This window comes from Delphinapterus leucas, chromosome 2, assembly GCF_059928025.1.
Source record: "Delphinapterus leucas isolate spDelLeu-1000000601 "Yukka" chromosome 2, BTC_Dleu_Yukka2, whole genome shotgun sequence".
In the NCBI taxonomy this organism is placed as follows: Eukaryota; Metazoa; Chordata; class Mammalia; order Artiodactyla; family Monodontidae; genus Delphinapterus; species Delphinapterus leucas.
Genome location: NC_143130.1, coordinates 135,721,685 through 135,742,531, shown reverse-complemented (window position 1 = coordinate 135,742,531; position 20,847 = coordinate 135,721,685). Strand labels below are relative to the sequence as shown.

Genomic DNA, 20,847 nt, shown 5'->3' with positions numbered 1-20,847 from the left:
ATGCCGCGGAGCTGCTGGGCCCGTGAGCCATGGCCGCTGAGCCTGCGTGTCCGGAGCCAGTGCTCCGCGACGGGAGAGGCCAGAACAGTGAGAGGCCCGCGTACCGCAAAAAAAAAAAAAAAAAAAAATTGCTAACTAACCCCGTTTTGGGCACCGTGCTGAGCCCTTTATGGTCCCTCTAATCTCACAACTCTCTTATCTCCCCTCATTCCACACATTTCAAAAGTGAGGCTCAACTTTTCTCTTGTACACTATCCTCTCCTCTCAGAATACCGAGATAGAGCTCACCTGGGTTATGGGAGTTTAACTGCAGGAGGAACTTCATTTAATGTCTCAGCTTACGAGGCATTTCTTCACTTTTCCAGGGATCATTTTGGATCTTGTCAGTCTCTTGAGCAGCTTGAGCCTGGTGGAAAGGCAGTCACCGGATGGTCACTGTCACAATGTTAAGCTGTGGTTGCCTCAGAGAAATCTCAGGTTGCTAGGTTTTGGTGGTAATAACCTCTGTATCCTATGTTTTATTTTGTCTTTCCCTTTCTTTCTTTCTTTTATTTTTTGGACTAGAGTTTTAACTACACAAACCTTGAGTGTCATAGGCCAAAACCCAAACCAAACCCAAGGCTCAGAGAGGTTAAGTAACTTGCTCAAGATCACACAGCCAGAGAACGCTGGAGCCGAATTCAAACCCAGGTTTGTCTCTCCAACCATATGCTTAACTGACACATTATTTAAAATTTATATTAATGTATATTATATATCTTACTGGAATTAGAAGTATTAAAATAAGATTCAAGCCATGTGTATTGAAAACCCCAAGGCTCCAAGGAGGCTACTGTTTATGCTGTGGTTAAGGGGTAAAATATGATTTCAAAGGCACTGAGGGTGGAGAGCAAGCTATAAACAGTACCACCTGCAAGGTTAGAGTTTTTATTTAGAAACATACCCCTAACTCAGGTGATACATTTATTGGTTACTCTGGGCACAGATCAAGCTGCATAAAATTTTACACCTCTCTCCCTACCTTTTTGTTAAAAAAAAGTAGCTCATGGTTGGAAGACACAGTTTTCATAGAATGGTCGGGGGGAACAGTTTACAGGGATGTCAGGCTTATTCTTCCTGGCTGGCTTATTTCTAAGATTCAGTTCTTGTTTTCTAATCGATCATATTGACGAAAATGAAAAAAGACACACACCAGTGTTACAAAACCTTGTATTAATCATTTCCCTTCACTTTCAATATAACGTTGATATGAAATATAGCCATGATTCTTAGTTACATGGGAGGAAATGAGTAATAAATACATTGTAGCAAGTTTAAACCACAAGGGTGTTTCACTGGTAACATTTGAAAACTGTACACTTGCAAAGAACAGCTTCTTCAAACATTAGTATATCTGTATATCAGTAAAGCTTTTACATGTAACAAACATGCTATTTCCATATATGACAAATTTAAAAAATATGCATTGCTTGGCAACATGAACTAGGCAAAAATAGTTCTTTGTTCACTAACTTTATACAGGAAAACAGGACGAAAGGCATGCATGTACAATAGGGATGTCTGCATGGGGCATGCAACAAAAGAAAGCTTTTTAAAAGTCAGCTTACATTAGGCATAAATACATGAGGGTTATATATTAATAAGGGAGGAAGTCTTCTGTTTGACATTATTAACATTCCTGTTTTCTTCCTATTCCTCCCAGAGGAATACACATTCACCTTTAAGTAAAGATAAAGGAATTACAAAAAAATAAAACTCACTTTGCAAACATCTCTGATGACTTGTAAAACAAAAAATCAACATTAGTGTTATCACAGCCCCATGTGCAAATTATCCTTCCCCAGGGGCCTTCTTGTAACAGGCACACCTGAACGCCTTGGTTAGGCTGCTTCCCTGCACCCAAGCTGGGGCCACCTGCCCAAGACATCCCCAGAGGGCCACCGAGATGGGGGCTGCTTTCTCCTCCCCTCGCTGCCCTTCTGGTTGTGCGCCTATGCATTCAACCCAGCTCAGCCCCCAGGCTAGGCTCTCAGGGAGATCCCGGTTCCAGAGGGGGAACGTGCATCTACAAACTTTGCACTGGCAGTAGCTACAAGAGGGGCAGAAGAACAGAAGACCCGGAGAAGGCTCCCATTCCGTAAAAGGCAGCCAACGACACCTCAAAAGAAAACCTTGTTTCCCTCAGTGTCTCTTCAAATGAATGGGAGAGGGGGCCCAGCTCTAGCTCCAATCCTGAGTACCAAAAAGGGACTGTCAATACACAGCATTGGAGAGCTTGGTGCAAACAGCCGCCCTCTTCAGGGCATCGATTTTGCTTGCTGGCCCTTGGTTTAAAAAGTGAAACTCAAAAAGCATGTGGAAAACAAAACAAAACATATCAGCAGCAATGTTTCATTTCTTGTACACAGTTCATGTGTGTCTTCCTACTGTTTCTGGTAAGAAACCACTATGAATAAAAAGCACCAATAAAACATCATACATGATAACAATATCGTAGAACATCACTGTCCCTGGGACAATGTAGAGATGTCAAATACACACTGCTTGAATCAGAACAAGGGGAGAAAAAAAACCCATGTAGTGAAATAGATTTTACTCTGAGATTTTTAACGTTTACTATTTACTTAATATAAAACAGTTGCATTGGGGGGTCAATGGGTAAATACAAAAAAAGGCACTGCCGCTTTATTACTAAATATCCGACTTCACAGCCTTCTATGCATGCAACTGTTTTTTTTTTTTTTTTTTTTTATAAATAAAGCTCTTTTGCTTTAGGATTTTTAGATTGAGCTGTATACCTGCAGTCAACACAGGACTCAAAACAAGGTGGGGACAGGCGCCTAAAATTTATCAGAACAGTCAACTTAAAAAAAAATTAAAACACTAACAGCAAAACACAACTAAGTAGATAAATCTATACACAGTCAATGAAAAATAAGCTTTTCTCTTAAAAAAAGAATTATGTTGTTATTAATAACAGACTTTATCATGGTTACCAGCCATAGCAAGTTAATAAGTAACATATCCAAAATAATATCTCTAATAATCAGATAACCATTGTTTCTATATTCAGTGAAGGAATAAATAGAAATTCAGATTTGCAAATACTTTAAGGTCTTCATCCTTTTAAAGGATTCATGCTAATGTGATTGTGTTCACAATCTGTTTTCTGAACAACCCGAGTGTTTATGGATATACGTGTTTTGCAGCAGATCTGAATGCTTTTTAATTTCTCCACAAGATGTGTTATACCATTGTTTTTTTCTTCCATTAACGTTCTTAGCATCCAAAAAACACCTTCGCAAACCCTCTGGTCTTGCCTTTGGCCTTCAACATCTTTGACTTGTCCTTCCTGGCTCACACGATTGTCCATCCCAACACATTCCCCAAGTAACCCTAAGCTTGCTTAGAAAAGGGGAGTGGAGGATGAATGTTAATGGCACTTGGTTAAAAAATATCAACTTAAAAGTGCTGCCTCTTTCTGCAAATGAATTTGCATCTTTAGAACATGGTCACCCATGGAGAGCCCCCCCTTTTTTATAAAATGCAGTGCAGGATGTTGTGGATTCAATGTTCTTTGCTTGCTAAAGGCTCTCTGTGGTTAAGATGTTCCCACATTTTAGACCTTAAGAAGACTTTGCAAGCTTCACAACATCCAAGGCTGTGTTGGGTGTACGTTTTCAATCTTGAAGGTAGAAGAAAGCTGTTTGGATTTCATTAAGGCCTTTTAAATTGTATTTACTTCATTATTTTAAAACATAACCCCAAGCAAACGCAGTGATTTTCATGGTCTGATCTCTTTAATTTCGACTCTGACTTTGCTAAAAAAAACAAACCCCCAAAATGGTACCAGACACCCATTCAATAAACAGGCCTCCTACCATCTCCCTGATCTCGCCTCTGGCTGAGCTGTCACACTATCATTTACACAACCCAATTTTCCAGCGCAGAGCACAGCTCCTCTTGGATTTCCTCTAATACCCTCTATTGCATCAAATTCCAAACGTAGTCTTTCTTGCCCTTAAGAAATAGAGCTATTACTTTTTGGTAGCATAGTTTGTTAATCTCTCACCATGTTAAGTAGTAGTTTTGTCTCCCTTCCATGCGGGTGGATAAATCAGCCGACAACACAGCAAATCCCTGACGTACGTGATAGAATCATCATTTCCATCATGAAGTCGACCTTTCTCACATCTTCTTCCACTGCCCACCTGGGACGTCTCCCCGCAGCTCTCTCTGCCACTTGCTGACTGACCGTTTATACACTGTTGCCGGACCTTGCTCTCTTCCTCCAGTATCTTCCTCAGCGGTGAGCGAGCCAAGGGGCTGCAGCCCCCAGGCTGGGGTTCCTGCGAGCAACCCCCCCAAAAGCGGCCTTTTGAGCTTATTATCTGTGTATTAAGGCCTCTTGCTAGGGAAAAATATCCATCCTTGCCTTTTCTCCTCCAGTGAAACTTGTACCCACCTGTGTGTGTGTGTGTGTGTGTGTGTGTGTGTAGCGAGGCCAGGAGTGATAGGATGACACCCCATGGTAGGGTGGGGAGAAAGAGGTTCTCCGGGTGAGAAGCAAATCCAGCGTAGAAAGGGCAGCAGGATTCCTTTAGACTCCCTAGGTGACTGCGCGCAATCCCATAACCGATCACATGGTGGCGCCCTGCCCAGTGCTCCGCCCACTCCAGCCACATCCTCAACTCCACCTACACACTCCTCCCACCCACAGGTGGGAGACACAACTCAGGCCTACGCGACAGCTCCGTCTTCCCGAGAAGCAGAGCTTGGCAGCCATTTAAAAAGACAACCCTGCTGCTATTATAAAAATAGAGGGAAAAAATGAATCCATAGCAACAAATCCTTTACAAAAACCATAGTATGAAGAAAAGTTCTATCCCAACTCTTTACACATTATGTACCCTTTAAAATTGTTATGTAAACAATACACAAATCAAAGTTTATCTGAAATTTTGTTGGAGGGAATTTCTCCCTTCCTGCCCCCGTTGCCATGTGGACTTCTTCTGCGGCTGGATTTCAAGCAGGGGCCTCAGGGAATCCAATCAGGGGAGACATAAAAGAGCGAGCCGCCGTTGTGCTTTGGTCGCAGGCATCCGTGCTTTTCTCCCGGGGCCTGACTCTGAAGGCAGGCTTCTGAGAAGGCTCCCAAGGGCTGGGGCTTCTGCCTCCCTCCCAAGTCTCTCATCTCTTTCCAAGCGGTACCCTCTTTTTTTTTCCCCCTCATTTCCATCCAAGAAGCCACTTGCATTCCCTCCACCCGTTCCCAGTCCTATGTTTCCCTTAGAGATCCCTCCCCATGCCCCACACCAAGCCATCCCACGACAGAAACAAATGACGAAATAACCAGTCCCAGGTCTACTGATATGTTTACAAGGACGACCTACGCTCTCACAAAATCAAAATGGGAGAGGGACCAGGGGAAAAGAAATGGCTGCAAAGTATCTTGGAGGATTCTGTGCAACCCTGAAGACGGCTAACACTGGACCCGCAGCAGTCGGTTTCACGGCCAGCGCGGTCACTGTCATCTTCAACTCTAGATTGTGGAGGTCCGGTCAGCCCCGTCTGGGAGAGAAAGGAGGACACAATGGGCACAGGTGAGCAAAGCAATTCCATTCATGCCCACCGATTCCAGCGTCATGCATGTTGGACCTCCCAGTCTCTGAGGACAGATAAGGGTTAAATTCATCCATCCATCCATTCACTCATTCTTCACATACCCACCCACTCAACATAGCTATTATTGCCAGGAGCCATACTGAGCCTGGAAACCAAGATGAAAAGACCTAATCCTCACACTTAGTCCAAGTATATATATATCCTAGATAGGACACGGACATGTAAACTGACAATGACACATGAGGGATGGTTGCTGTAATGGAGTATGTACCAGGCACAGCAGGAACAAGGGGGAAGGAGTGTTTAGGTTGCCCTTGGAAGTCAAGGATGGTTTCACAGAGAAAGAAAATGACTTTGTAGATGGTCTGGTAGGAGAAGAAAGGAGGAGGCAGGAGAGTATTAGGGTGGGGAGGGCATACAGCTCATGTACAGGCGTGATGCTGCTCATCAAATGGTGGGCCTAGGGGCGGGCTGGAGGTTTAGGATGAAGGACAGGAGGAGTGGCAGGAGATACGGCAGAGAGCCAGCTAGGTTTTGCAATACACATGTAGGTGGACCTGTCCAGCTCATGTCCCTTTCTTTGGGAGCATCTCCCTTTCCCCCTGAGTCCCTGCTGAAAGGCCAGGGATGAGTGGTGGTGACTGTGATCTCTGATCACAGCTGAGCAGACCAGGGGGATGCAGCTGACCCAAACTGATCCAGATTCTCTGTCTCAAGAATCTGATCGGGGGCAGAGACACCAGGGTGAGATTTTTTTTTGGCACCTGGAACTGAAAGATCCAGTGGACATGGAAGAGTGCTGAGGCCATCCAGCATATGCCATGTCGGTGTTATGGAGAATCGGTGAAACCAGGCTATAGAGAAAGTGGGGGACATGACTGTCAGAGAGGAGAGGCCATGAGTAAGCCAGACCACAGAGGGAGCCGACGGCTGCCCAACCCCTTTTCACATGGGGCTGTGGGAGAGTCCCCAGAATCAGACGATAAGGGCCTTGTGTACTATTAACAGGAGCTTGGACATAAGTAACTGGGGAGTTATAAGTGGTAGAGTAACCAGATTTGACTTCAGAATGGTGAACCAGTTAAGAGGTCCCTACAATGGTCCATGCTAGAGTTTCTCCAGTGAGCAGAGAGAGGCATGGATTAGTCATAGGAGGTAGAAATGACTATGTTCAGTGACCACTAAATGAAGGCCAGGATGGGATGCAGGATGCCTCCCTGGTTTCGCTGACATCCACATGTCAGTAGATGTGTCTTGGTCTAAACCTCCACATCACAAGGCCCGTCTAGCAGAGGTGCGTCTAGATGCAGTGGGCAGAGCTCAGGTGTGAGAGGGGCGTGGCCGACTGTTCCAGGGAAAGCTGGAGGACCTAAGTGATACAGGGGAGCACTAGGCCCACTGCAGGGGTCTCCTGGCCGCCTCGTGGGTGGTGCCAGGCTGGCATCTTGCCAGCAGGGACTTGGAGGGAGAATGTTTCTTTCATTCAGATTTTTAATGAGATCACTGTCGGTTCACATAAGAAAGAGCACCCTGTTTCTGAGTTTGCCCCTAAGGTAACATTTTGCAAAAGTATAGTATAGTATTACCACCAAGATAGTGACATTGATGTAATCTACCCATCTTACAGATTTTCCCAGTTTTACTTGTACTCGTGTGTGTGTGTGTGTGTAAAGTTCTACATGATTTTTTGAGAGATTTTATAGAAGGGAAGCAAATGGCCCCTGAGAGCATCTGTTGTTTCAGATTATCAATCCTAGAGGTCCCCAGATGTGAACGAATCACCTCTTCCCGCCTTCCACGCATGTCAACCGTAGCCTCTTGAGTGGTGGCTCAGCAGTGGTAACTGGCTGTGGGAGAACAGTGAGTGTGTGTATGTGTGCACACACACATGTGTGGGTGGGGTGAGGGTGCAGAGGCCACTCCCTCATCTGTAGAAGCGCAGTGCACACTCTTGCTGGGCCTCAACTCGTCCATTCATTAATGTCAACATTTCATAGTTGTTGAAGTGAGGAGCTGAAAACAAGAAAATCTCAACTAACCCAAGCCCCAAGTTGCATTTTCACAGAATTCTCACCCTATACCTCATCCTCCAAGGGTGATGGTCGGTATTCACCTGCAGGGAAATGACCAGTAGGTTAAGTCCAGACGCACCATTTACAGTTGTGCGGGTCGTGCACTGCACAACTCAAAGGGGCACCATTCACATGCAACCATCATAGGTTTTATAATTACTATGGCAAATTTCAAATGAAAGGCAGAATAATGTCTTGAGAAAGTGGAACCTTTTCCCGATTTGCACTTATATAGGCTATAAGTGGAGCTTTAAGTCCCAAGAAGAAGTGAGGAGAGAAGGTGAGAAAGAATGACGACGGGATCAGGTGAAGCACAAACCCCAGAACATCCGAGGATGGACCGTGCATTCCTCTTTATGGTTTGATTCACTATGGACGCCATTCTGCTGGGCGGAGCCTCGCAGACTCATTCTGCTGGTACTGAGTCTCCCTGAACACCTGGGGCCACCAGTCAGGAGCAAGCCCAGCAGAGCCAGATGAAAGCCTTAAATAAAGACTCACAAACCAAGATGGCAGAGGCAACCCACACCCTGGGCTTCCTCACCGGTTCTGTCGGAGGGGCCTGGGGAGAGAAAAGAAGAGATGGATAGGGAAGGCTAGGATAGGAAGATGGATGGGAAAAGTAGCTTCGACTAACACCCAGAGGGTAGCAGTTACTGGAGGAGACTGAAAGAGCAGAGATGCCAGCACAAAAGGATGGGCCCCAAGGCTTGGGGCCCGGGGAGCAGCCCCGTTAGAATGGCCATCCTGGGATGTGGTGTCCTAGGAACTTGGACACCTCTCCCCCTCTTCTCTTTTTTTTTTTGCGGTACGCGGGCCTCTCACTGTTGTGGCCTCTCCCGTTGCGGACGGAGCACAGGCTCCGGACGCGCAGGCCCAGCGGCCATGGCTCACAGGCCCAGCCGTTCCGCGGCATGTGGGATCCCCCCGGACCGGGGCACGAACCCGTGTCCCCTGCATCGGCAGGCGGACTCTCAACCACTGTGCCACCAGGGAAGCCCTCCCCCTCTTTCCTTGAGATACAAGCAGAGGAGCATCTTTTACTACTCTGCTTTCCTCTCCCTGGTCATTCGTCCTCGTGTAAGATAACTTCGCTCACTGGCAGAAGTTCTGTTCCCAGCAAAGTCATCTCCGTTGGCACCTGGCAGGGGTCGGCCAGCAGAAAGGTGCTGTCACAGTGGGAGGGCACACCGCTGCCACCGCACCCAACTGGGCCACCCTGAACCTAATTTGCATTCCCTGCTCAGGAAACTGCTTATGAGGCCTCCCACCAGAGAGGATTATTGAGAAAAAACACAGCAATAAAAAGGCTTAGGAGATTAACAAGATGAAAACATTAGCAAAAAAACCAGTTCACAGATGTTTCCTGTAAAAATAGAAGAACAGGCTAAAAATGGAGTCTTTCAATGAAGACCTCCCTTTAATAAAGAGCATTTGGCATTACTGCTCTTAATGTTGATGATGACGTTAGCACTTAGCAGGTTGATAAGAGCTTCCAACACACCAATTACCTGAGATCTGTCAAGCCCGGGGCGGGGGTGGGGGGGGAGATCAGTCCTCCTGGCTGACTCTCACAGGCAATGCAGGACTCAGTGGAGTCGCCCTGCAAGCCAGCGCCTGTCAGGTGTCAGGTGGGAGGGCACCTGGGCTGCCTACAGGGGGCTGCGCTTGGGCTGAAGGCTCAGGTCCGGAGGCCTTCCGTTTAGGACAAAATTGAGATATAATTTGTACACCACAAATGTCACCCTTTTAAAGTGTACAGTTTGGTGGTTTTGAGCATATTCACAAGAGCTGCGCAGCCATCACCACCATTGAATTCCAGACTATTTTGTCACCCCCGAAAGAAATCTGGTGCCCATTAGCAGCCACTCTCCATTCCCACCGCCCTCCAAACCCTGGCAGCCACTGATCTGCCTTCTGTCTCTGTAGGTTTGCCTATTCTGGACGTGTCACATTAAGGGAATCATACACGGTGTGGCGTTTTGTGTCTGGCTTTTTCACCCATTAGCATAATGCTTTCACAGATCAGCCATGTAACAGTACTTCATTCCTTTCCAAGGCTGAATGACATTCCACTGTGTGGCTATAGTGCATCTTGTCCATCCATATTCATCGGCTGATGGACCTTTGGGTTGTTTCCCATTACTCCTCAGGGGCTGTCAGGGTGCTGACCCAATCTCCTCGGTTACCTGGAGAAGAGGAGCTGGTGGCACCACACGCGGAGGTACCAGGAGTGAACCAGTGGTGCTGCAAAGCTTCTAAGATCTGAACTGAATGGCCAAGGGAGAGAGTGGTGTGTGCAAATGGCGTTCCCCGGAACCCCCACAGGGGGTCACAGAGGGAGCTGTGCACCCCACCGTCTGTCTGCTCAGCAGCCCTGGGAGGCCTTCAGCTAGCTCCCTTCTGGTACGGAGCGGAGGCTTTCTCCAGGCTATGGAGAACCTTGCATGGGTGAGGTCAGGTGGGTGCAGTCCTGGCCTGTACTCTGCTCCACACAGAGCATTTACCTTTGTCCTATTTGGTTTCAGGATAAGCCTGTGTTTGTAGAGACTGAAAATCTAAACACCCCTGGTCAGGAGGACAAAGCTCTCTGGAGCAGTGGCTTATGACAGCATTTCTTTCTGCTGCTGCTGGGCTAGCACAAATTGTGCCTCTCCGCGTACCCGTCTCTGCCTCTGCGGTGGGTGAGCACGTCCAGACCGGACAGGGCTGTCGGGAAGGGTCACAGGAGGCCTGTCTCGATCTCCATGACTCACAGCCTCCCTGGAGGTTGGCAGGAAGGGGCGGACGTCTCTCCTCTGTCTGCCAAACACCCCAGGGTTGGCAGTGAGTCCAGGCCAGAGGAAGGCACCCGTTTAGTACCAGGAGGGCACTGAAGGCCTCCCAGGGCTGTCGTGACGATGCAGGGCTGCAGACCAAACACACAGGGGGACGACCCAGCTGCTTCTGGGAGCTCCTCCAGGGGCTGCAGCCCTGCATACCACTGGCGCATCCAACTAGACCGTCCCTGTCACACTGCGAAGGACGCCTCGGACTGCTTGGGGCTCTGGGCGTCGTGGAAGCCATTGGAACAGGGAGATGTAAAAACAAGGAGGGATTCTGGTTTCAGAAATTCTATTTTTAGAGCAAGTTGGGATACGCTTGGACCGGACTGGGGGATCTAGTGCCGAGAAGGAAGGAATCCAGTGCTGTGGGGGAATGTTTCCACTAAAAGCCACGTCTTGTGTTCCTGGCTCCTCCAGCGCCCGCACTGGGCTAGGACAGCTGCGGGGCTGGGATTCCAGTGTGCCCTGGGGGGTGGAGCCTCTGGGGAAAGAGGGCAGCCTCAGTCTCCGGGGCCCTGAGGCACCTCCCAGAGAAGGAGGAGCAAGGGCGCTGGCGGCCACTGTGTATGGCGAGGCTTGACGAGGGTTCGACAGCACCCTGCAGCCACTCTCCCTCTCCCTCCCTGTCCCTTGCCTCCTCGGCCTGTGCCCTTCCCTCTCTCCCGAGCTGTGGAGGATGGCACGTGGCTGGGGGTTCTCCCAGGTGTGCAGTGCCATGCGGGGAGGATGCACTCACCTCCCAGGGCGTGCTCGGTCATACTGAGGCACAAGGACTCCAGCCTGTTGTTGATGTCAGGTTCAGTCACGGGAAGCTGGAATTCTGCAAGGGACAAAGGGTTCCGTTGGTGACAGGGGCTCTGAGAGCAAGGAGGAAGTAGGCATGGTGTCGCTGGCTCCACTTGCCAGGGTGAGGGTTTGGAGTGCCTCCCTGGGAGGACTCGGGGGGCGGGAGAGACCAACAGGGCCGGTGTGGAGGGTGAGCTGGACTCGGGTTCAACCAACCTCTGAGTCTGTTAGACACACTGAGTCCACTGCAGCTGGAAAAAAATTGGTGACTAAAAATAGCTGTCATGGTCACAGTCTGCCAGGCCTCTGCTCAGACCCCTCCAGCGGCTTCCCATCGGAGTAAAAGCCAACCCCTTGCCATGGCCTGCAAGGCCCCGAAGACCTGGCCTCTTGTTACCTCTCTGCCTTCGTACAGCAACCCCTTCCTTCACTCCCTACCAGGCCCTTTTCTACCCCGGGGCCTTTGCACTGCTGTTCCCTCTGCCCAGAATGCTGGTCCCTGGACATTTCCATGGCTCGCTCTCTGCCTGCTGTCACGTCTCTGGCTCTACCGTCTCCTTGGAAAGGACTTTCTGTTCATTGTATGTGAACAGAATTTTTCCATCCCATCCCTTTTCTCTGCTTTATTTTTCTTCATCGCCATCACCAACACCTGACATGTGTGTATTTGTCACCTCCTCCCAGTTGAGTGTTTGCTTCATTGGAGCAGGACTTGGCTTTGCTCCCTGTGCCTAGAACTGGGGCCTGATGCATTTCTGCTTCATTACAAGGAGCAGGAAAGGGAAGCCACAGCCTGGCAAGAGCCTCTTCTGAGTCCAAGACCCTGCTGGGTGTCCAGTTCTCAAGTGGGGCCCCCAGAGGCTAAGTGACTTGTCAAGGCTAGCCAGCTGACACGGAGCTGGGACAGGAAGCCACATGGGTCTCACCCAGAGCTGCTGCTCCACTGCACACTGCATGCCTGCCATGCCTGTCAACACTCTCCAACTCCAAGCACTGGGAAGCAAGGGCTGAGACGTCTGTTCTGAGGGTTCCCGCTACCCAGGACAATACTGTGCATCCTAACCACAAAGCCCCCTCTACCATGTGGACCCTCCCTATCTCTCCTCCAAGGGGGAGGCACCCCTGAGCCTCCTCTGTCGTGCTAGGGCTCACCGTCAGCACCTCCCCCAACCTCCCTATCCTGTGGAACTCTTGAACATCCTTAACTAGTTTGGAAGTGCCTTGCAGACAGCGACGATGCTCTCAGATTTCTCTGACTCTCCCATGATACCCAGCCATGGCCTTCTGCACACCTCATTACCTGTCTATGGAGTGATGAAAAAGATGGAAATAGAAGGAAACTGACAGCTACTGTGAAACTCGGACAGAACTGTGAAATCCTATGGGAGAGGGCAGAAAAAATCAGCAGTGGGATATGTTCTGAGTGCCTGGGGGAGTCTCAGCGTTGCCACTGCCTTCCTGTGTGACCCTGGGAAGCTGTTCCCTTCTTTGGGCCTTAGCTCTTCTTATCTGTAAAGTGGGGAAAGGATCCTGAGGCCCAAACTGCAGGCCATTTCCTGGCTCCTTCGCATCTCCACTAGGGGGCGCTTGGGGCCGGAGCGGGGGTAGGGAATGAAAAATGAGGTTGATGGTTTGGTGGGAGGGGAAGTTGAAACGAATGGCTAAACCAAAGTATTTGTTTTCCTCGAGGAGCTATATATTTCAGCCTTCCCTGCAATCTGTGTTCCCCATTACCAGCTAATTCAGAGGCAGATGTCGTTTCCGTTATTTAAAATTCTCAAAGAGAAGGTTGGCAAAAGCGATCGATATGAACACTGGGGAGCAGATAAGGTTCTTTCTGACACCAGTTCCAGCATCGATGGGTCTGAAAGACAACTGTGCCAGTTCATGAGCAGACAGAGGACAACTGGGCTTCTAGGGAAGCTGGCTTCCCCACACGCCCATCCACCACTGCTCTGAGTAGGGTCGGGCAATTAAACAACCCAGAGGGAAGAGTATTTTAGTATTTTCATCCATTCATGTGAAAATCATATGCATGCAAAAATTAGCAGCCTTCAGGGTGTGAAATCTATAAAATAGAAACACAATTTTATATATAGCCAGTTAGCAAATAAAAAAAAAAAAAAACCCAGCAGTTACAGCCATCCATATGCTCATTGTAAAATTTAGTTTACTCTCTAGCACTCCCCTTTAAACAAACACTGTGGAGAGATTTGGATAAATAAAGATGCTCGACATTTGGAGAGAAGTGTTTCAGCTGCAGGATTTCTTGCCAACACGCAGCAAAATGGCATTTTCCAAGCCTGGGATTGCGTGTTCCAAAAAAAGGGGGGCTGAGAAATGTGGGGCTCTCTGCTCCAGAATCTCCAAACCCTAGCGGCTGCTCTTTTAGGTTGAAAGTCGGCATGCTTGCTTTTTATCCTCCAGCTCTTCCCTCTGTTGCACGGGGGAGTCGTGACTCCTAAGCACTCTCAGAGCAGCTCTGAAAAATTCTAAGTCTTGGGAGAAGCCCGTATGTTCACACTCCAGAGTTTCCTAGTAGTGTGACTTTTTAATTGTGTATTTGATAAAAACAGATCCGTGGCATCTCCCTGCACACAGGAGACAGAGGGAGACCAGACGGGTGAAGAGCAGCTTCCATCTCAGCTGTAAGCCCTCAGCCACGGGTGGCTTGGTGGGCAGAGCTCTCCATGCCCCGACTAAGCGTGTGGACAGCTCCTGCCCACAGGTCCACTTGGACCACAGACCAACTCTTGTCCTTGCTTCTGCTCAGCCTGGGGGCTCATCGCGTTTATCCTGGGCCCCCAGCTGTAACAGACCAGGCAGGTGTAGTTTCGAGTCTTCGGGAGGGCAAAAAGGATAGACTCTGAGCCTTCTGTCCTGTTGCCTGAGCAGGGCTGTTTCCTTAGCTCAGATGGCATCTCTGAGTACGAGGGATTCTTCCCCTCCCCATCAGACCCTTCCAGTATTTAGGATGTATTTGAGGATCCCCAGTTCTAGGATGCCCAAAGTCTAGGCTGATGGGGGACTTTCAAATTGTGCCTTTTCGGAAGTCCCACAAGAACAGGGACTGCTGTTCAGGCCCAGGGTCAAGAGGATTCCGGAAGGAAGCAGCGCCCATCCCTAATGAGGTGTTGCTGCAGGGTCCACCTGGCCTGAAGTGTCCTTCTGCCTCTCTCTCCAAGTCCCTGAGGCTGAGGTAAAGAGGCCAATGTTTTTAGGACTTTAGAACAAGCAGCAGGTTGGGGCATTCTAGGAAAAACCTTGAGGATCCCACTTTGCCAACGACAGCTGAGGCCACTCTGCTGAGTGAACCAGGAGGGCTTTGAGTCTGGTTGAGTGAGAAGTGGGTTGCTGGAAGGCGAGAAATGAGGAAAGTCAGTCTCTTGAGGAAGGGGCAGGGGATGCAGAAGTGGGAGCTACACAACTGTGATGAGGGGAGGAAGGAAGATAAAGGGAAGGCGGGAACCAAGAGGAAAGGGGGAGAATGGTGTCAAAAGGAAAAGAGATCAGTGCGGGCAGGGAAATGGGCCAATGCGGCCGTGCAGAGCTGGTAGTGGTGGGCAGGCGGCAGGGAACACAGGTACGCAGTCGCTCCCTGAATCTGCTGTGGGGAACGGAGCTCTTCTCTGGGGACCTCACTCCTAGACCTGCAGAACTAAGTGCTGCGGAAATCCTATGGGACCCCCATTTTCACAAACAATGATGAGCATACTATGGTACACGACACTATTGTACCATCTTGCCTCAAGCCGGTCTCTCTGAATTTGGCTCTCAGAAGCAGTGGGGCACAGACCCAGCTGGGTTCTTGGCTGTGATAGAACTGATTCATTTGCCAACCTCCCTGCCCATCCTCTGTCAGTCCTGAGCAGGGCTGTTTGCCTTGGATTACTAGAAGAAGGGAGCAAATGTTGATCAGGTACTCTAAGTGGGTCCCTGCTCTGGCCTCTGCTTCTGCAGGGCAGCCCCTTCCATCCCCTCAGCGGAGCCAGTGCACTGACGGCACTCCCCCTCTCCCCTCTTTCTAAAGGCAGTTCTCTGGAAGCAGTCTGAAACTCACTCACACTAAGGAGAAAGCAATGATAACAGCTTTGTGCACTATGCTCCCAGGTATTCTAATGATGGAAGGATTCCAGTCATGAGCCACTGCACAGGGGAGGTTTGCGATGGAGAACAGATATGTCACATCATGAAATGCTGCCAGGTAAGGCACTGCCTTACCCATCTCACATCTGGGTGGTCCAGCACCAAAGGTAGTTTGCACATGGTTTTGTGCAAGGGAAGGATGAGGTCCCCTGTGAGGCTGCCCCATCTACCTTTCTCCATGCTTTTCCTTTGAAGTCAGCTGCTGGCCCCCTCTGCCCTTTCCCGTCAGGCCCTCTAGGTGGCGAGGAGCTTCCGTGGCCTCCTAGTGTCACGCCAGGGCTGCTCTGAGATCCTCTCTGATCCCAAGGGTGGCGGAGCCTGGGTCAGCAGGGTCTGCTTCCAAGACAAGGTGTCATTCTGCGAGCAGTTTCCAAACTAATTTTCCAGTTGGGAAAAAACCCTACCTCTCGGAGAAACATGACCCCTCTCGCCAGGCGCCACCCTGATTTTGAGCTTGTCACCCCCCGGTGATGGTATCAGAACCTGTCCTCCTCTCTGGGAGGACCAGCTTCATGTTTCTTACTCATCCCACAGGCCAGCAAGAGGCAACAATCACCGATGGCTCTCCTGGCTTGTCCTGGGAAACATTTTAAATCTGTCCACATGGGAATGAAGTGGAGAACCACCCCTCCTGCCCTGGCCTCCAAGGGGCCCACGGATTCTGTAGGTCCAGGAAAGAAAGAAGTGTCTCGCAAATTCAAGCAAGGTGACTGATGAATTGATATACAACTTGGAGGCTGGTTCTAGCCCCCAGGCTTTTCTTTATTCTTTGGAGACATTCCATCATCTTGATGGGATTATTTTAAGTTTATAGAATCCAAACTTCCTTAGAATGTATTGTAGTCTTCAAGATTTGCTCAGATGGGTCAAAATGGGTGCTTTGAAGACATCTAACGGCCAGGAGGAAATCACTATGTTGGAATGTAGCACAGTTTTCTGAGTATCTAATTTTGGGTTGGTCGCACATCTCTATTCCGCTTTGCCTTCACAATTACTACTGCTTGTGTAAAGATGAAAGCCGCTTTCTGCCGTCCTGATTTCTGCCTACCTGATGTGAGGCTTATGGTCTAGTCCCAGCCCCTGGCCCTCAGGCCCTAGATGCAAAGGCTGAGGAGGAACTTTCTGCGCCCATGGGGGGACTTTCTGCAGCCTGCTTTCCCTTTAGCCAGGGATCCTGGGTCACAGCTATGCCCTGCCTTGCCCTTCATGGCCATGTCTCAGGAATAGCCACCCCACATGGGCCAAGGGTGCCGGGCAGGACTTAGAAGTGGCTTCTGCTGAGCCCTAACCAGGGTATTTGCAGTCAGGAAATATGGAGCAGTCCTGTCCCCGGGCCGTGGTTACCAGAAATGCCTTGCCTCATCAGGGCCTTGCTGGAAGTGGGTTTGTCATGCTCGGGTGAGAGGTTAATTAAAACAGCAACAATAACCCAAGGGTTCTAAGTCCAGTATGTGAAGAACATTATTGAGAGACTTGCAGATAACTACCAGGAAAACTGAAAACAGTTGGAAGTGCTGCTTCTGGAGATGGGACTGTGGGCTGGGAGGGGAGGGCAAGGGGGAGTCATTTTCTCTTATAAGCTGTTTCGTAGTATTTGATTCTTTAACTATGGGAACAAGAGCCTTCACAGGAAGAGGGTGGAGACAATCTTAGGGTCATAGCTGACCTGAGCATAAGCCAACTGTTCAGCGTTGCTGTATAAGAGCAGAGGGGAAACATAGTGCAGGTGGAGGATTCAGACCAACAGACCCAAATGGTTCTTCTCCCAGGGATGGCCCAGCTCTTCCTGGTGGGCCTGGTCTGCCCAATTAAGATGGGGGACAAAGAGGGTGACTGAGGACTTGGAAGAGAGCTGCAGGAAGGAAAAAAGAGGTAGGAAACAATGGAGAAGTCTACAAGTATGTTAGGATTGGAAGAGAGTGGTCGGCTACGCGAGGGCTCCCGTGAGGTTGCACGGTGGCTGGGCTGCAGTCCTGGGGCTGAGGTCAGGGTGAACTATTTATTTAAGGTGAAAGGTCTCGTGCCCAGGATGTCTTCAAATCTTGTCCAGATTCTCTTTTTACTGGGAATGGATTATACATAATTCTACATGAAAACAGAGGCTGGGACTAAATGACCCAGGGAGAAGGCCTTCACAACCCCCAAAATTTTATCAAGTATCTCTTCCTGGGAAGAAAAACAGCAAGTATCAAAATGAAGAAAAGGAGCTTTAAAACAAAAGTGCCTCTCCCGTTGGGGAGCACAGGCTCCGGACGCGCAGGGTCAGCGGCCATGGCTCACGGGCCCAGCCGCTCCGCGGCATGTGGGATCTTCCCGGACCGGGGCACGAACCCACGTCCGCTAGCATTGGCAGGTGGACTCTCAACCACTGCGTCACCAGGGAAGCCCGTCAAGAAGCAACTTTAAACCAGCATCTGGACTCTGTGGACGTCCCATCCTTTCCTGACATACCTTATGCCCTGGTGGCTCCCTGCTATCGGCACCCGCCCTTCTCCTTGGTGGCCTCTCCTCCTCCAGCCTGCCTTCCCTTCACTCCTCCATGCTTAGCCCTGTCTGACGCCCCTGCTCAAAATCTTTTACCGATTCCTCACTGAGAGCAGCTGGAGTCTGAGCTCCTCGGCCTTGGATTCAGCATCCCACCTTTGGCTGCAGTCTTTCCAGCTCCCTTGGTCTACTTGCCGCTACTTCAGCCTAACCCCTCTGCCGAGCCGCCGTGGGACTCGATACCCTTGCAGTCTTGCTCTCTTAGCTCCTTCTGCTTGCAACGCCACGCTCCTCTTTCCATCTTTTCACCCTCTGCTCCCTGAAGCTCACCTATGACTCTAAGAAGCTTCCTTGCCCACCCAGGCCACAGTGACATTTCCCCTCAAACTCCTGTAAGACATGGTACAGAGCATGTCTACCCAGGGTGAGGACCTTCTTCCAGGTGCGACCCATGTAGTAATTGCTTGTGGGGCTTTGCATTACTCATGGAGTCTAAGAGGTCACTGTCTGCACAGAAGAAGGTGCAGGCATCTGTCGGCTGCATGTAATTCTGGCTACTCTGTTTGAGGAGGCGTGGGCAAAGGTGAAATTGACATGAGGTGCACCAAGCTGCTCTTTAACCAAGTAAAGGGAAGATGGCTGGATCAGCGGTCACGTGTGCAAGGAACTCCCGAACCAGGCGGAGGTCTCTCAGCATCCACACTGTCAAGTTTTCTTTCTCTGTCTCACTATCTACACATTCCCCCACATATATACCAATGGCACACACACTACACATGAAACCCCCCCAACCCCCCCGAAAACCCCCCAGTAATATCCCTGGGTTCATCAATCTAGAAATCTAACTAGGATCAAAAATACCCCCAACAGATCACAACCAACTCGAGCTCCGTGTGCTGGCTCCCCGCCAACCAGCCGCTATTCATGCCGGCAAGACACGGTTTAAAAAAGGAAAGGCTTCTATAAGCTCAAAAGAATGCACGGTGACAGTTGAGGCTAAGCACTTTCTGCCTGGGTTCACTGGGGCATCTATTTTGGCGACCTGACCTCCCGGAGAGGAGAGCGAGGGATGGAGGGCCGGGCCCTACCTGGCTGCTGGAACATCAGCATATTCTGTGGTGAAGTGTGCACAGGCAGCGAGCGGGTCCTTTGGACTGAGCTGTGGGTGCGGCTTGGCATGCTGTTGCTGCCCCCGGGGTTGGCGAACCAGAGGTTCTAGGGAGAAACACGAAAGCAGAACCCGTTAGTCCGGACACCTGCGGGGAGGGGCCCCCAGCCAGAATCCAGGAGGCAAGTACCCTGGGAGGACTCTCTGCTAACTTCTGGGAAAGGGCTTATAGGCCAGCGCAATCCATCTGCTTATTCAGAGAGAGGGGCTTTAGATTCCGTTCAGTCCCCGCCTTCCCCCCCCACCCCCCGGCAAAACGTCCTTAGCCTCAGGTTCCTCTCTAAGCCTCAACTTAATCTGGACACCAATCTCCCTTGCTAGCTCCAAAACTCTTTTTATCCCTTCTGTTGCCTTTGCTTTTCCTATCACTTTTCTAGGAAATGGGGGGAGTTCTATAAATGTCTGCAACGAAGAGCACAAACTATTTCAGGGCTCTCAGTTGATTTTCTCTCTGAGATTCTTACAATTTACTACAAAGCAAGGAGGAGAAAAAAGAACCTCTCAGCTGGCAAAGAGCTGGCACAACTCAGCTTGTGTGTTTATTATTACGCGGGTGTCCTAGCAGTGATTTCCTCTTGGACCCATCTGGGGGCTTCCCACAATGGTCAGAGAGCGGGGCTTTTTCCTACCCTGTGCTGTTTCCCTGGGGGGAGTGAATCCTGCCTGTCTTGCCAGGAACTGTTTCCTGTTTTGTAAATCAAGCTCTCATCCCTTAGTTTCTCATGACAACCCAGAACCTCAGACTCACTTGGTGTCCCTCTAACCCCAGCCCCGACCTGCAGAGTCCCCACAAAGCAGGGGCTACATAGGTGGGAGGCGCTGGGTGGGAGGGTGGGAGTACTGGGACGAGGACCCAGGGGACAGAGGTTGTGGCTCTATATCCCACGGCGAGAATCTCTGGGCAGCCTGGCCTTGACCGCCTGAGAATGTTTCAATTCTCCCTCTGACAGCCTTTCTCATGCTCCTTCCTGTGGGTTCTCCACCACAGCTGGGACCACGACAAAGGAGCTATTTGCCTCAGATAAAAAGGCTAAGAAAGCCCTCAGATGCTCTGGAAGCAAAATTTGGAAGGCAGTGGGATCTGCTGGGGCAGGTCAAGGATCAAGGCAAAGAAGAAATAGGTCTTGCATTTCTTCCTAAAGGCCCCCCCGTGTGCAGGGCCCCCAAGGTTAAAGCGGTCGTGGGGCAGCCTAAACAAAATCCCCACAAAGCCAGTTGCTGCCGTGGCCTCGCTTTGTCTTCCCGAGAAACAGTGCAAACAACCTCTGAGCCACGGGGACAACTGTCCTCAGTCTAGCCCCCCCTGGGCCTCTCCTCTCGCCTTGGGGTTGTCTGGGGGGACGTCTGGAGCCTCAGGCCCCGAGCTGGGCCTGCCCACCCTCCTCCCCGGAGCCAAGCAGACCTGTCTTCCTTGTTTCATGATGGTGGGGTTGGCTGCGGTGTTGCGCTGGGTGGAGCTGACGAATCCGCTGGTGCCCAGGAGGCCAAGGCGGGCGGAAGGGACGTTCCGGGAGGGGATCTGGTACTGGCGTGGGTTCCGCCTGCCCATGCCACCGCCCACAGAGCCAGCCGTCGGGAGGGAGTTGGACTGCCCGAAGCCGCGGCTGTGAGAGCCAAGAGGGAAGAACAGAGGCCATCAGTCACCCTCAGCCCTTCCCAACCCCCGGGCTGCCAGCAGGATGCCTCCTTGGGGTCTGCTCACATTTTGACCGTTATGAGGTCTACGGGGGTCAGGGTTCTA

General features: G+C 50.3%; 1 protein-coding gene across 5 annotated transcripts in view; it reads right to left on the bottom strand.

The window, feature by feature from the left end:
* Window positions 1-291: 291 nt before the first annotated feature.
* SAMD4A (sterile alpha motif domain containing 4A) overlaps window positions 292-20,847 on the bottom strand; it is a 236,184-nt gene continuing 215,628 nt past the window's right edge. For 2 of the 5 annotated variants that reach the window (XM_022570521.2, XM_022570524.2), the window contains 4 exons: window positions 20,509-20,710; window positions 19,027-19,153; window positions 11,259-11,342; window positions 292-5,571 (listed from right to left, as the gene is read on the bottom strand). In XM_022570521.2, coding sequence (XP_022426229.1) covers window positions 5,543-5,571; window positions 11,259-11,342; window positions 19,027-19,153; window positions 20,509-20,710 — 442 coding nt within the window. In that variant the 3' untranslated portion in view covers window positions 292-5,542. Of the gene's footprint in view, window positions 5,572-10,927; window positions 11,343-11,446; window positions 11,560-12,598; window positions 12,609-19,026; window positions 19,154-20,508; window positions 20,711-20,847 lie in introns of those variants that run through there. The other 3 variants (XM_089907723.1, XM_089907724.1, XM_089907725.1) reach the window with 2 other exon arrangements.